General features: G+C 35.4%; 1 protein-coding gene across 1 annotated transcript; it reads right to left on the minus strand.

Annotated features, from left to right (window-relative positions):
- Nucleotides 1-861: 861 nt before the first annotated feature.
- LOC125647232 (solute carrier family 45 member 3-like) lies at nucleotides 862-3178 on the minus strand. The gene has a single exon (XM_056139854.1). The coding sequence runs from the start codon at nucleotides 2550-2552 to the stop codon at nucleotides 1254-1256; it is 1299 nt and encodes a 432-aa protein (XP_055995829.1). The 5' UTR covers nucleotides 2553-3178; the 3' UTR covers nucleotides 862-1253.
- Nucleotides 3179-12007: the final 8829 nt, after the last annotated feature.

A 12007-nucleotide genomic window follows, 5' to 3' on the forward strand; every position in this document is an offset into this window, starting at 1 on the left:
AGCCAGAAGAGCTGAGATTTATATGAAAGCTTCCTGATATAGTGCAGATTCAAGTTTGTTGAAATCATGGCCCCTGGTGTAGATTGGCGCCACAATAGGGGATCAAAGTTTAACATACAAATATAGAGGGAAAATCTTTAAATTCTTCTCAAGAGCCAATGGGCCAGAAGAGCTGAGATTTACATGAAAGCTTCCTTACATAGTGCAGATTCAAGTTTGTTCAAATCATGGCCCCGCGGGTAGATTTGGGCCACAATAGGGGATCAAAGTTTTACATGAGAATGAATTATTTAAAATAATCTTTAAAAATCATCGTTTTAAGAACCAATGAGCCAGAAGAACTGAGATTTACATGAAAGCTTCCTGACATAGTGCAGATTCAAGTTTGTAAAAATTATGGCCTCCAGGGGTAGGTTGGAACCACAATACGGACTAAGGTTTTACATGCAAATATATATGGAAACTCTACAGATATGGGCCAAAGTAACTCAGGTGAGCGATGTGGTCCTTGGGCCTCTTGTTTTCAAGTTTCTAATCATAGTGTAGTTGGTCTGTTTCGAAGTCGCCATTAGCAAATAAAACGAACATAAAGTGAAGTACAGACTATACGAACGCCAGAACTGCTACAGAAATAAGCTAGCGAACTTTGACATGTTTATATATTTACATGTACATGAAAATACCGAATAAATATCTATTTACTTATCTATTCAGTAAAATGTCGTGAATATTATTTATTTGCGGTTTTAATGACTTCTAGATCAATTGTACAATTTCTTATCATCAAGTGAAAGAGATCTTTTCGGGATCTAGATAATGGCTTCCGTAATGTACGAGGATGAATTAATAAAACAGCTTGTCTTTCCAAAATAATTCATTTTTATTTTAACCTTGTAGATTTTCTTTCGATGTTATAATACCTGGTATGAATATACAACTTAGAAGTCCCACAATTCCCGATGTTACGATGTAAGACCGAACACTTCCGGTGACATCAACAATAGGCCCCATCATGAAGGACAACACAATCTGCGATAGATACCATGCGCTATCCATCGTCGCCATGTCAGTAGCCACACCTCTTCCGGTTAGGGGACCTCCATGTTTGTCTTTCATATATATCTGTTCAAACAAACAGACAAAATTTAGATTTAAAAGTCTATAAACCCGGGACCTACGTTAAGCCTTCTTCTCTAAGGATTAATGCAAGTTAATTTCTGTATGATTATAACTTTCACAAATAAGGATCTATTTCATTTGGAAGAACTTGCCTCTTTCTCCGAGTGATACAGTGTTACCAGGATATAAGGAACGGTCGTTAGTGTCCCGTACGCCACGCCGGTTAAAGCCGCCATCGTGGTCACAAAATATATGTTGGGGTACACCGCCATGGCTAACATCGCCACTGAAAACGTTGTCATTCCCGCGGCATACGTGATCCGCATCCCGACTTTTTCGATCAGATGTTCCACGAAATAGGCGTATAAAATCGAAACTACGCAATGTAACAATAGCCCCCAACAGCCCATTCGAACACCTTCGTCGTAATATCCACGGAGTGTGGTGTTCTCGGGTAAAGTCGGATCCCCGTGGTATACCGCCTGGCCTACAAAATCAGTGAAGTACAGATTGAATCCTACAACTCCTGCCCATCCGAAAAAATTAGGGTAGATCAACTTCCTCACAGCATATGGAACTGTGAGCAAATCTCTAATCGGTTCTGGTAGATGACTAAAGATTTTTGAGGAAGCATTTCTCACAAAGTATTTTGATAATAATAAGAAGGCATGAAAGCTTTGAAGATCGAGTGACCATTTAAAATGAGTTGTGGTCTGTATTTCTCTGTTTAAGTTTTCATGCGTATTCGTTTCACTGGACAATGGTCTAATTTCGGAATTTTGAACTGTAATGTCAGGATTTTCCGAAACATCCGATGACTCGTTCATAGTGTGCGGATTCTCCCGTGCAACAGCAAACGTCACTAACAACAAAACCAAATAAATTCCCGTCAAAGTCGTAAACACGAATTTGTCCTGTCCCCCGATGAGATCCCCTACAACTGTCGCTCTCCAGTCAAGGGCGGTGATCAGGTATCCCACAATTCCTCCCAAAGACACCATCATTGAGTACACCACGAAGATCTGTTCCTGTTGACTGCTGTTCAGCGTCAGGTCGCTCAGTAATGCTTCACATGGTGTCAGACAAGCTTGATGGGAAAAATCGAAGAGAATGACTCCAATACCTAGAAGGATGAGACTACCAGTGTGCCCGGTACTCAGCGAGTCGTGATATGGAATAATGATCATGGATATTAGCACCAGCAGTGAGAGACCCAAAATAAATGGCCTCCGCCGTCCGCATGGGTTTCTGCTTCTGTCGCTTGCATTTCCGATGACGGGAATCAGTAACAAGCAAAACACGTTCCCGACAGCAAGCACTGACGTCATAGGTACCTCCGAGTAACCTGCTTTAAGAAGCATTGGGGGTATGTACGAAAAACTTGCGCAGTCGCATATCTCCACACCGCACACTACTGCATTCAGTAAAATCATCCGGAAGACCGACAGTTTCCTTTCTTTCTTTTTTGTGCATATTTCCTCTTTCGGGTCTTCTTGCTCATTGAATTTTTCTAAGAACAGAAGATTATCGCTGTCTTCATAATTTCGCTCTGTGAGGACTTGGTACTGAATTGATCCATAGTTTGTCCTACAAAAAGTTGCTATTCAAATTAATGGATTGCTTATCAAACTTCATACTGTGTGGTTACAGTCTCTCTCTCTCTCTCTCTCTCTCTCTCTCTCTCTCTCTCTCTCTCTCATATTTTATGTACTATTTTTGGATAATTGTATCTTCGTATTCTTTGTTGCTGTGTTATGTTCTACGTGTCATGTTTCCGTTTTTCGACCAACACGAAAAATAATGTTTCGGGATAAATTGTTATTGTATAATTATGTAGTTACCTCTAGAAACTTTTATAATATATATGGTATGTTTTTATGAAAGGTGAAGATAACGAACAGTGATCAATCTCACAACTCCTATAAGCAATACAAATAGAAAGTTGGTCAAACGGGGACCCCTGGATATACCAGAGGTGGAATCATGACTCTAGGAGGAGTAAGCATCCCCTGTCGACCGGTCACACCCGCGGGAGCCCTATATCTTGATTAGGTAAACGGGGATATCAGAAGTCAAAATCAGTGTGTAACAGACAGCCTTACAATCGGTATGGAATACATCACACAGCATTTGACCCAATGATAGGTTTTATTGGCAAACAAGATCTTTATAACGATCATAGAAATTGCGAAATGCTGAATTCAAGCGATACTGTTGAAACCCCTGCACCATGAACTTGTTTGTCAGTAACTTGCCTCGATCTAAAAAAAAAAACCTGATCATACGCAGAACAAGCTCTTGCGTATCGAATCAGTTGAAATATATAAATACCATATGCAGGTGATAATGGAGTATTACTACATAAATATGGGAAGTTGACGATAGAAAAGCTAAAATCATCCCGTTTGTCATAAAGTGGAGTTGTTTCTTTACCGTTAATATATATTCCAATGAAATATCTAAGTATGAAGCAGACGTGGACGACTATGTGGTGTCTTTTAATTTGAATTCACAGGGATATATCGAATCGACATATGAATGAAAATTATTATTGTTGATAGATGAAATGTCGATTTCTAAATGTCGAATTGAAGGCCATATCAAGAGATTTTTTCTTCTCATGTAGAGGTTTTTGAATAAATTCTTCTTCATGAGAATATAAAAGCAGGTCAGCGAACAAAGGAACACAATTCATACCCATGGGAATTCCGACAGACTGTTGGAAGACCTGATCACCAAAAGATACGAAGATATTGTCAATGAGGAACTCTAGCATATTTTTTATTTCAGCTTCAGAGTACTTGTGCGTGGAATCCGAGTGGTGTTCTAAAAAGTAATATTTTGAATGAATGATCACTAAATCTGATTATTTACGTTTTCTATTTTTGTTGATGAAGCAACAACTGTCTATGATGTCAAAAAGTCTAGTCTTTAATTCATCGAGAGGAGTGGTTGTGTAAAGTGTTGAAAAGTCATAGATTTTGATGTTTTTGATTTGAGAAAAGTTTTTCGATTTCAAATTTACTAGAAGTTCTTTAGAATTGTTTAGAATACACATTTGATTTACACCACTTCTGGCATATGTATTGGCACAGTACGTTTGGAGTTTGTCCTTCACAGATGTTAATAGTTTCGTAAGGAGCGAAGATAGGGGCTTGGTAGAGCATTTACTGGATCCAGCAATCGTCTTCATTTGTATCGATCTCGAGATGCAGACTATTGATTTGATATTGAATGCAAAATATTTCTCAGTCATTTATAGATTTGTTTTGTCACATATTTTGATAATTTTTTATGATTATAAAATTGAATTATCAGTTACTGATTGTATTGTTGTATTAGCAAAACACGAAGTGGAAGCGAGATGTGTAGCAATTTCCTGATAATCATTTATTACGTATGAAAGTATATCGCAGAATAATGATCGTGGCATTCCTTTGATGAAGGTGGAATTCCTTTGATCATTGCATTATATGATGTATTACAGCATGTACTGTAAATCTTCAATATTTTCACGTTGAAAATTGATATTGTATACATGCGTTACTTAATAATGAGACCCTTCCGTGGGGGTCCGGGTTAAAATAGATCCTCAGTATCCCTTCTCAGATCTGTTTAGTTGAATGTATGCGAAATTCATATTATAGTGAAGGTTTCCCCTTAATTTACATGTGTAGCATCATATATTGAGAGATAAATTTTGAAATACTTGACTTTGATGTGGACAAAATCACTAAAACGGATTTTATCCTCCACATCATAACTCGAGCAAACTCTACAATGTTATTCTGTGTTATGTATTTCATTTTAACAAAGTCTTTTAATCTCAGAGTCATGAAAGTTATGAAAACTGTTATCTCGATTTTGTCAAATTGATGCAAGTCAGATTTATCAACATAATTTTGGTGTTCAGCTATCTAACAGATATCTTACAGACATCTTATGGACATCTCACAGACATTTCTCACCTATCTTATCGACATTTTATTGACATCTTATTAGCAGATATCTTATAGACATCATACAGACATCTTATAAACTATTACATCATATATTATTTAACATCTCACAGTCATCTTATTTAGCAGCGTTATAACGATCTAATTAGTCAATACAACCTATCATTGGGTCAAATGCTTTCTGACATGTTTTATAGCGATTGTTAGGTCGTTCTAGGCACACTGATTTTAACTACAAATAACTCCGTTTACCTTATCAGCATATGGGGTTCACGGCGGGTGTTACCAGTCGACAGAGGATGCTCACTCCTCCGAGGCACCTGATCCCAACTATCTATTTTGGATTGCTTATATGAGTTATGAGATTGATCAATGTCCGTTATCTTCACCTTTAACATCTTGCAGATATCTTATTTAACACCTTGCAGGCATCTTATTTAGCATCTTACAGACATCCTATTTAACATCTTACATACATATTATTTAACATCTTACAGTCATCTTATTTAACACATTACAGTCATCTTATTTAACATCTCACAGTCATATTATTTAACATCTTATTGAACATTTTACAGTCATCCAATTTAGCATCTTACAGTCATCTTATTTAACATGTTACAATCATCTACAAACATCTTACAGGCATCTTATTTAGCATCTTACATACATCTTATTTAACATCTTACATACTTCTTATTTGACATCTTACAGTCATCTTATTTAACATCTTACAGACATCTTACCTAACATCTTATAGTCATCTTATTAAACATCTTATTTAACATCTCACAAACATCTTATTTAACATCTTACAAACATCTTATTTAACGTCTTACAGACATATTATTTAACATCTCACAAACATCTTATTTAACATCTTACAGACATCTTATTTAACATCTCACAAACATCTTATTTAACATCTTACAGACATCTTATTTAACATCTTACAGATATCTTATTCAACATTTTACAGTCATCTTATTAAACATCTTACAGACATCTTATTTAACATCTCACAAACATCTTATTTAACATTTTACAGTCATCTTATTTAACATCTCACAAACATCTTATTTAACATCTTACAGACATCTTATTTAACATCTTACAGACATCTTATTTAACATCTCACAAACATCTTATTTAACATTTTACAGTCATCTTATTTAACATATTACAGACATCTTATTTAACATCTTACAGACATCCTATTTAACATCTTATTTAACATCTTACAGACATCTTATTTAACATCTCACAAACATCTTATTTAACATCTCACAAACATCTTATTTAACATTTTACAGTCATCTTATTTAACATATTACAGACATCTTATTTAACATTTTACAGACATCTTATTTAACATCTTACAAACATCTTCTTTAACATCTCACAAACATCTTATTTAACTTTTTACAGTCATCTTATTTAAAATCTTACAGTCATCTTATTTATCATCTTACAAACATCTTCTTTAACATATTACAGTCATCTTATTCAACATCTTACAGACATCTTATTTAACATCTTACATATATCTTATTTAACATCTTATTTAACGTCTTACAGACATCTTATTTAACATCTTATAAAACATATTACAGACATCTTATTCAACATCTTATATAACATCTTACAAACATCTTATTTACAATCTTACAGACATCTTATTTGACATCTCACAAACATCTTATTTAACATCTTGCAGACATCTTATTTAACATTTTACGGTCATCTTATTTAACATCTTACAGAGATCTTATTTAACATCTTATAGACATCTTATTTAACATTTTACAGTCATCTTATTTAACATCTTACAGTCATCTTATTTAAACATCTTACATACATCTTATTTAACATCTTACAGTCATCTTATTTAACATCTCACAAACATCTTATTTAACATTTTACAGTCATCTTATTTAACATCTTACAAACATCTTATTTAACATCTTACAGACATCATCCAGTGGGGATCCGGGTTAGAATAGATCCTCAGTACCTCCTTGTTTGTCGTAAGAGGCGACTAAATGGGGCGGTTCTTCGGATGAGACCGCAAAAACCGAGGCCCCGTGTCACAGCAGGTGTGGCACGATAAAGATCCATCCCTGCTTAATGGCCATAAGCGCCAAGCATAGGCCTAAAGTTTGCAGCCCTTCACCGGCAGTGTTGACGTCTCCATATGAGTGAAATATTCTCGAGAGGGACGTTAAACAATATTCAATCAATCAATCTTACAGACATCTTATTTAACATTTTACAGGCATCTTATTAAACATCTTACAATCATCTTATTCATCATCTTGTCTTACTTAACACCAATCTAATCAAAATACGATCTTTGATCCGCTCTGTTATTGTTATATCATTTAATAACTTTTAAAGTGATGACTTATAAACGATGTTGATTGGTTGAAAAATTCGTTTGATTTCTCTGTCAAAATTTCGTTCGGAGTTCATCTGCACTAAGCACGCGGGGTTACTTTTCTCTGGAATTCGTCTTCCCCGATCTAATTTTAGCGCTATTTATTGAACTGGATTTTCCACACAAGCATTATGTATAACGAAATGCATTTGTTTGATTTTTGTTTTTTATTGCTATCAAAAATTAGCACAACTAAAGATATGAATAAAATACCCTCGAGTGCCCAGTAGTCGTGCGCTTAAGAAAAGATTCGTTTCAAGAAATAGTAAAATGAAATATTAGCTAATCTCACATGATATTTTAACTTACCATGTTAAAATCTTACTTTCTCTTTATTCAAAATATTCCAAAGCGGTTTATCAAATTTATTGTTGAGGCACAAAACAAGTGAAGTTCAACGTCGGCCATATTTGTTTAGGACCAGTAGTCGTGCACCCGGATGTAGCAGTAAAATGAGGCTAAGGAAACACATTTTATTGTTCGGTAACTTTTTTACCGCATTCCTTTTATGCATTTGCACTTCCATACAGTGAATAGAAAGAAAATATTACATTAAATGAAATAAATCCCATAGTGCCCTTCTCCATGTGAACATTTTCCTTTCCTTTCCACGTGAATAGTTTGGATGGTGACACTAGGCATATACTTATTCGCTGCCTTACGGACACTAATGCACACATCCTTGACAGCCAGATAGACATTGATAAGTCGACTAGGACTGTATTGTCTCAACTTAACATTTGATTTTTTTTTCTTTGAAGTCTAAAAACATTAAAAGAGATAACTTGTATGGCTAATTCCCGACATTTTGAGCAACATTCTAAATGCATAAGGACTACCAACTTTTCAATAAACGAACAAATAAAATGTTTGTCCTTATAAACCAATCGAAATACCCGACAACCTTCACACTGGATTATGCTAATTAGCCATGTGCTTGGTACGGCCACCGGTTGCGGTTCATCATGATTAACACGTGCTTTCACAGTCAGGGAAAAAAGCATTAACAAAATGGCGGGTATTTTGGGTGTATAATTGTATTATTATCATTCCTTCCTGTTTGCTTCCTATATTTCACTAAATTCAAAATTAGGATGCTCTCTTTAATTATCTTCGAAAATCAGCTCCTCATGACGTAACATTTAGGCATGGGCCCCAACAATGACAACAAACAAAATGGCGCACGACTACTGGGCACGCACGACTTTAGCACAACTAAAGATATGAATAAAATACAAATTAATTTAAAGAAACAACATACATAGGCGATGACGTGACAGAATAGTCAATATTTGATGACGTAGACCACTTACTGGTAGAAGTAGACAGATTACACGAGTTCCCGGTATGAATCGTCTGCTTTACAAGATCGATAACATGACGGAGCAAGTGGCGACTTCTGATCTGGTAAATATCAATGAAATTGAACTGCGTTATATGGGGCTTAGTCAACGAGTGCGTTTTGAACGTTTTCCTCGATATTGAAATGGAGCCGAATTGCATTCCACCGTTCCAACGACACAACCAGTGTTCAACGTCTCCTCCAACACGATGCAGCATAAATCCAGTCACCGTTTGTTATCTTCCTGTATATTTAATTCAGCTTTTAACCATTGCACCTTTAATTTGGCGTATAATCCATTTAAACCTGCACAGTAACTGTTCCTGACCTGAACGCACAGCCATGCCGTTTTGTTTTTGTTTTCATTCTTGCCTACATGTATTCCTACGCGCCATTTCAGAAACGTTAATTCAAGCTTTTTGATGGGAGAAACTATTTGTTTTTCTATCTTAAAAACATAATTAAATGATAATAAATAAAACTTATAATTCTTTGTTTGATACATGCATCAAACAAAGAATTATAAGTTGGACATGGGCACGGAGTAGGAGAGGAAAAGGTGAGCTCCGCTGAATTTCTCAATATCTTGTATATTTAGAGTTCCACAGAATTCTTCTGGTGCAAAGTACTCGATAATATCATACTTTATGTGATAAGACTTTTTTTCTTGGATTCTTGGCGTGTTGTGGTGTGTTTGAAGTGTTCTTGACATTGAACTGTTTTTTCAAAATGTCGACGGAGACTCCGAGCTCAAGGAAAGAGGCGAAAAAACATGACAAAAAAGCACCAGAGAATACGCAGAAAACATCGGAAAGAAGGTTAGTGCAGTTGAGTTTACAGTCAGCCCCGGCTGCTGTTTAAAAAATGGTGGTTTCAGAAAAACAGCCGCATAAGAAACAGAGATCAAGTAGTTCGGACATCGATACCCCTAGTGGAGCGCCCGACATATTGAATGACTTGAGTAAAATTCAGCAAAGCTTGCATGAAATACAACAAACAATGGTGAATAAGAATGATGTAAAGGAAATAATTGCATCCATTATTGTAGAAGTGAAATCGGAATTAAAAGGGGAATTAAAACAAGAAATTCTGACAGAAATTAAACAAACCATTAAAGAAGATTTGAAATCGGAGATCGCGGACGAAGTCAGAGAAACTTTCGATCAAAAAATAGACAACAAAGCCAGAGATTTCGAACGTCAAGTGAAAGAAATGGCAAATGGGCTCAATTTAGATCTTGAAACTATGCGGGAGAAATTCGTTGGACAAAATCGTGAACTGAGATCACTGAAAGAAACCCTAAAACAATGCCAAATCATGTCAGGGGATGCCTTACAATTAGCTAATTACAATCAACAGTACTCCCAAAAAAAAAACCATAAAATGTTTGGGTTGGAAAGAGACAAGGGACGAGGACCTGAGATCGGATTTAGGTACCATTCTTAAACAGAAAGTTGGCGTAGATTTAAATCCAAAGGATGTGTTGGCAATCCATAGATTACCGAATGGAAAGCATGGTGGACCTAGACCAGTCATTGCGAAATTCATATCAACAGAGATTAAAGTGAAAGTGATTAAAAAACGATCAAATGAGGAACGAAAAAAGAGCTTTCTTATGTTTGACCATATCACGCCAAGGAACGCCAAACTGATCAGTGTTCTAAAGGAAGACCCTCGGATTTTGTCAGCTTGGATCTATAATGGCAAAATATTTGCCTTAGATAAGGACAACATCAGACACAAATTTGATATCCAGGGGCCCATTTTACAAAACAACTTACGACAAAGTTGCAAGTCTTAAATTGTAGTACACTGTTAATTATTACTTTGAGTAAATGAAGTAAAACTTTTTTGAGGCTTAATTTTCAATATTCAAAAAAAATATTTTGCATTTGGAGTGAATGATCTTACAATAAACTGGAAAATTCCAGTATGTAAAGTTGGTCGTAAGTCATAAGTTCTTTTGTAAAACGCGCCCCTGGACTCTGTGGACGGCAAAGTGAAACGATAACTTTCAAATATTAGCGGAGCCAAATACGAGACTGTTTACATCGGGATCGTAAGGTGATCGGGATCGGGATGGGTAAGCGGTAAATGTAGTACGGCCGAAACCCGAATGCCGAAAGCCGAAAGTCCCGGATAGCGATTTTTTTTTTTCTTTCGAGTTTTCTCTCTTAATGCTGCATGTAATAACATATAATTTGCAGAGGTTACTGTTTGTAACCTAGGTACATAAAAAACATAATTTTTTTCTGAGAATTCTTCTGCAAAAGTACCAAACCAGAGTTTTCACCTGCCAAAAAGCGGTAAATCTAGTACGTTTTATAAATGTCGGAACCCAAACACGGTCGAAGACACCGACCGATTCCCACAGCCCCTTGTAAATACTGGGTTTTAAGTAATCATATTCATGCAAATTATATTGATTAAGACTACATTTTATGTTTCTATCATTATTTCACAACACAGAATAATAAAAACTGCTGTATTTTGTAATCGTATTCTTGTTTTAATCGGAACAAGTAGGTCTCCTTAGTTTGGTAAAGTCGAACCTAAACAGCGTACGCTTACATGTAAAACGATAGTTGAGGATTCTATCGGTAATTAGTCATGATTACAACATTAACCATTGATTCCGTTGCCCAGCTCTAACCACGCGAAGGTTCCCCATTCATGTTATTTTGAATAAAAATTTAAACTCAGAAAGTAAAGAAATTATACCCCCTAAAGTAAATAATGTAACCCAAAAAGTGTGCTTTTACAATATTTTGTCATTTTGATTAAGAAAGAAAAGGGAAATATGATAGTAAAGTCGTTAATCGTCTTGAAGATGGAATGATAATATTAAAATTTGTCGTTCTTCTTCGATAAATTACATATAAATACATGCACATATGATTACTTTAAATCACACTTCGTATGCATTAGTAGCCTACACTGCATCAAAATAATAATTGAATTATAAATTATTCAATTAATTCAATAACGAATATGCTTCAACAACCGAAGTTTAAAAAGAAGCACACTATTTATAGTGTATATATATCAAAGTGGATTGAAATATTGCAAAAAAGTGCCTGAACTACACATGTATAATTATAAATGATATGTAGGGTGATACAATAAAATGCGCATATAAATGCACCATAT

This window comes from Ostrea edulis, chromosome 6 (assembly GCF_947568905.1).
Source record: "Ostrea edulis chromosome 6, xbOstEdul1.1, whole genome shotgun sequence".
Lineage (NCBI taxonomy): Eukaryota > Metazoa > Mollusca > Bivalvia > Ostreida > Ostreidae > Ostrea > Ostrea edulis.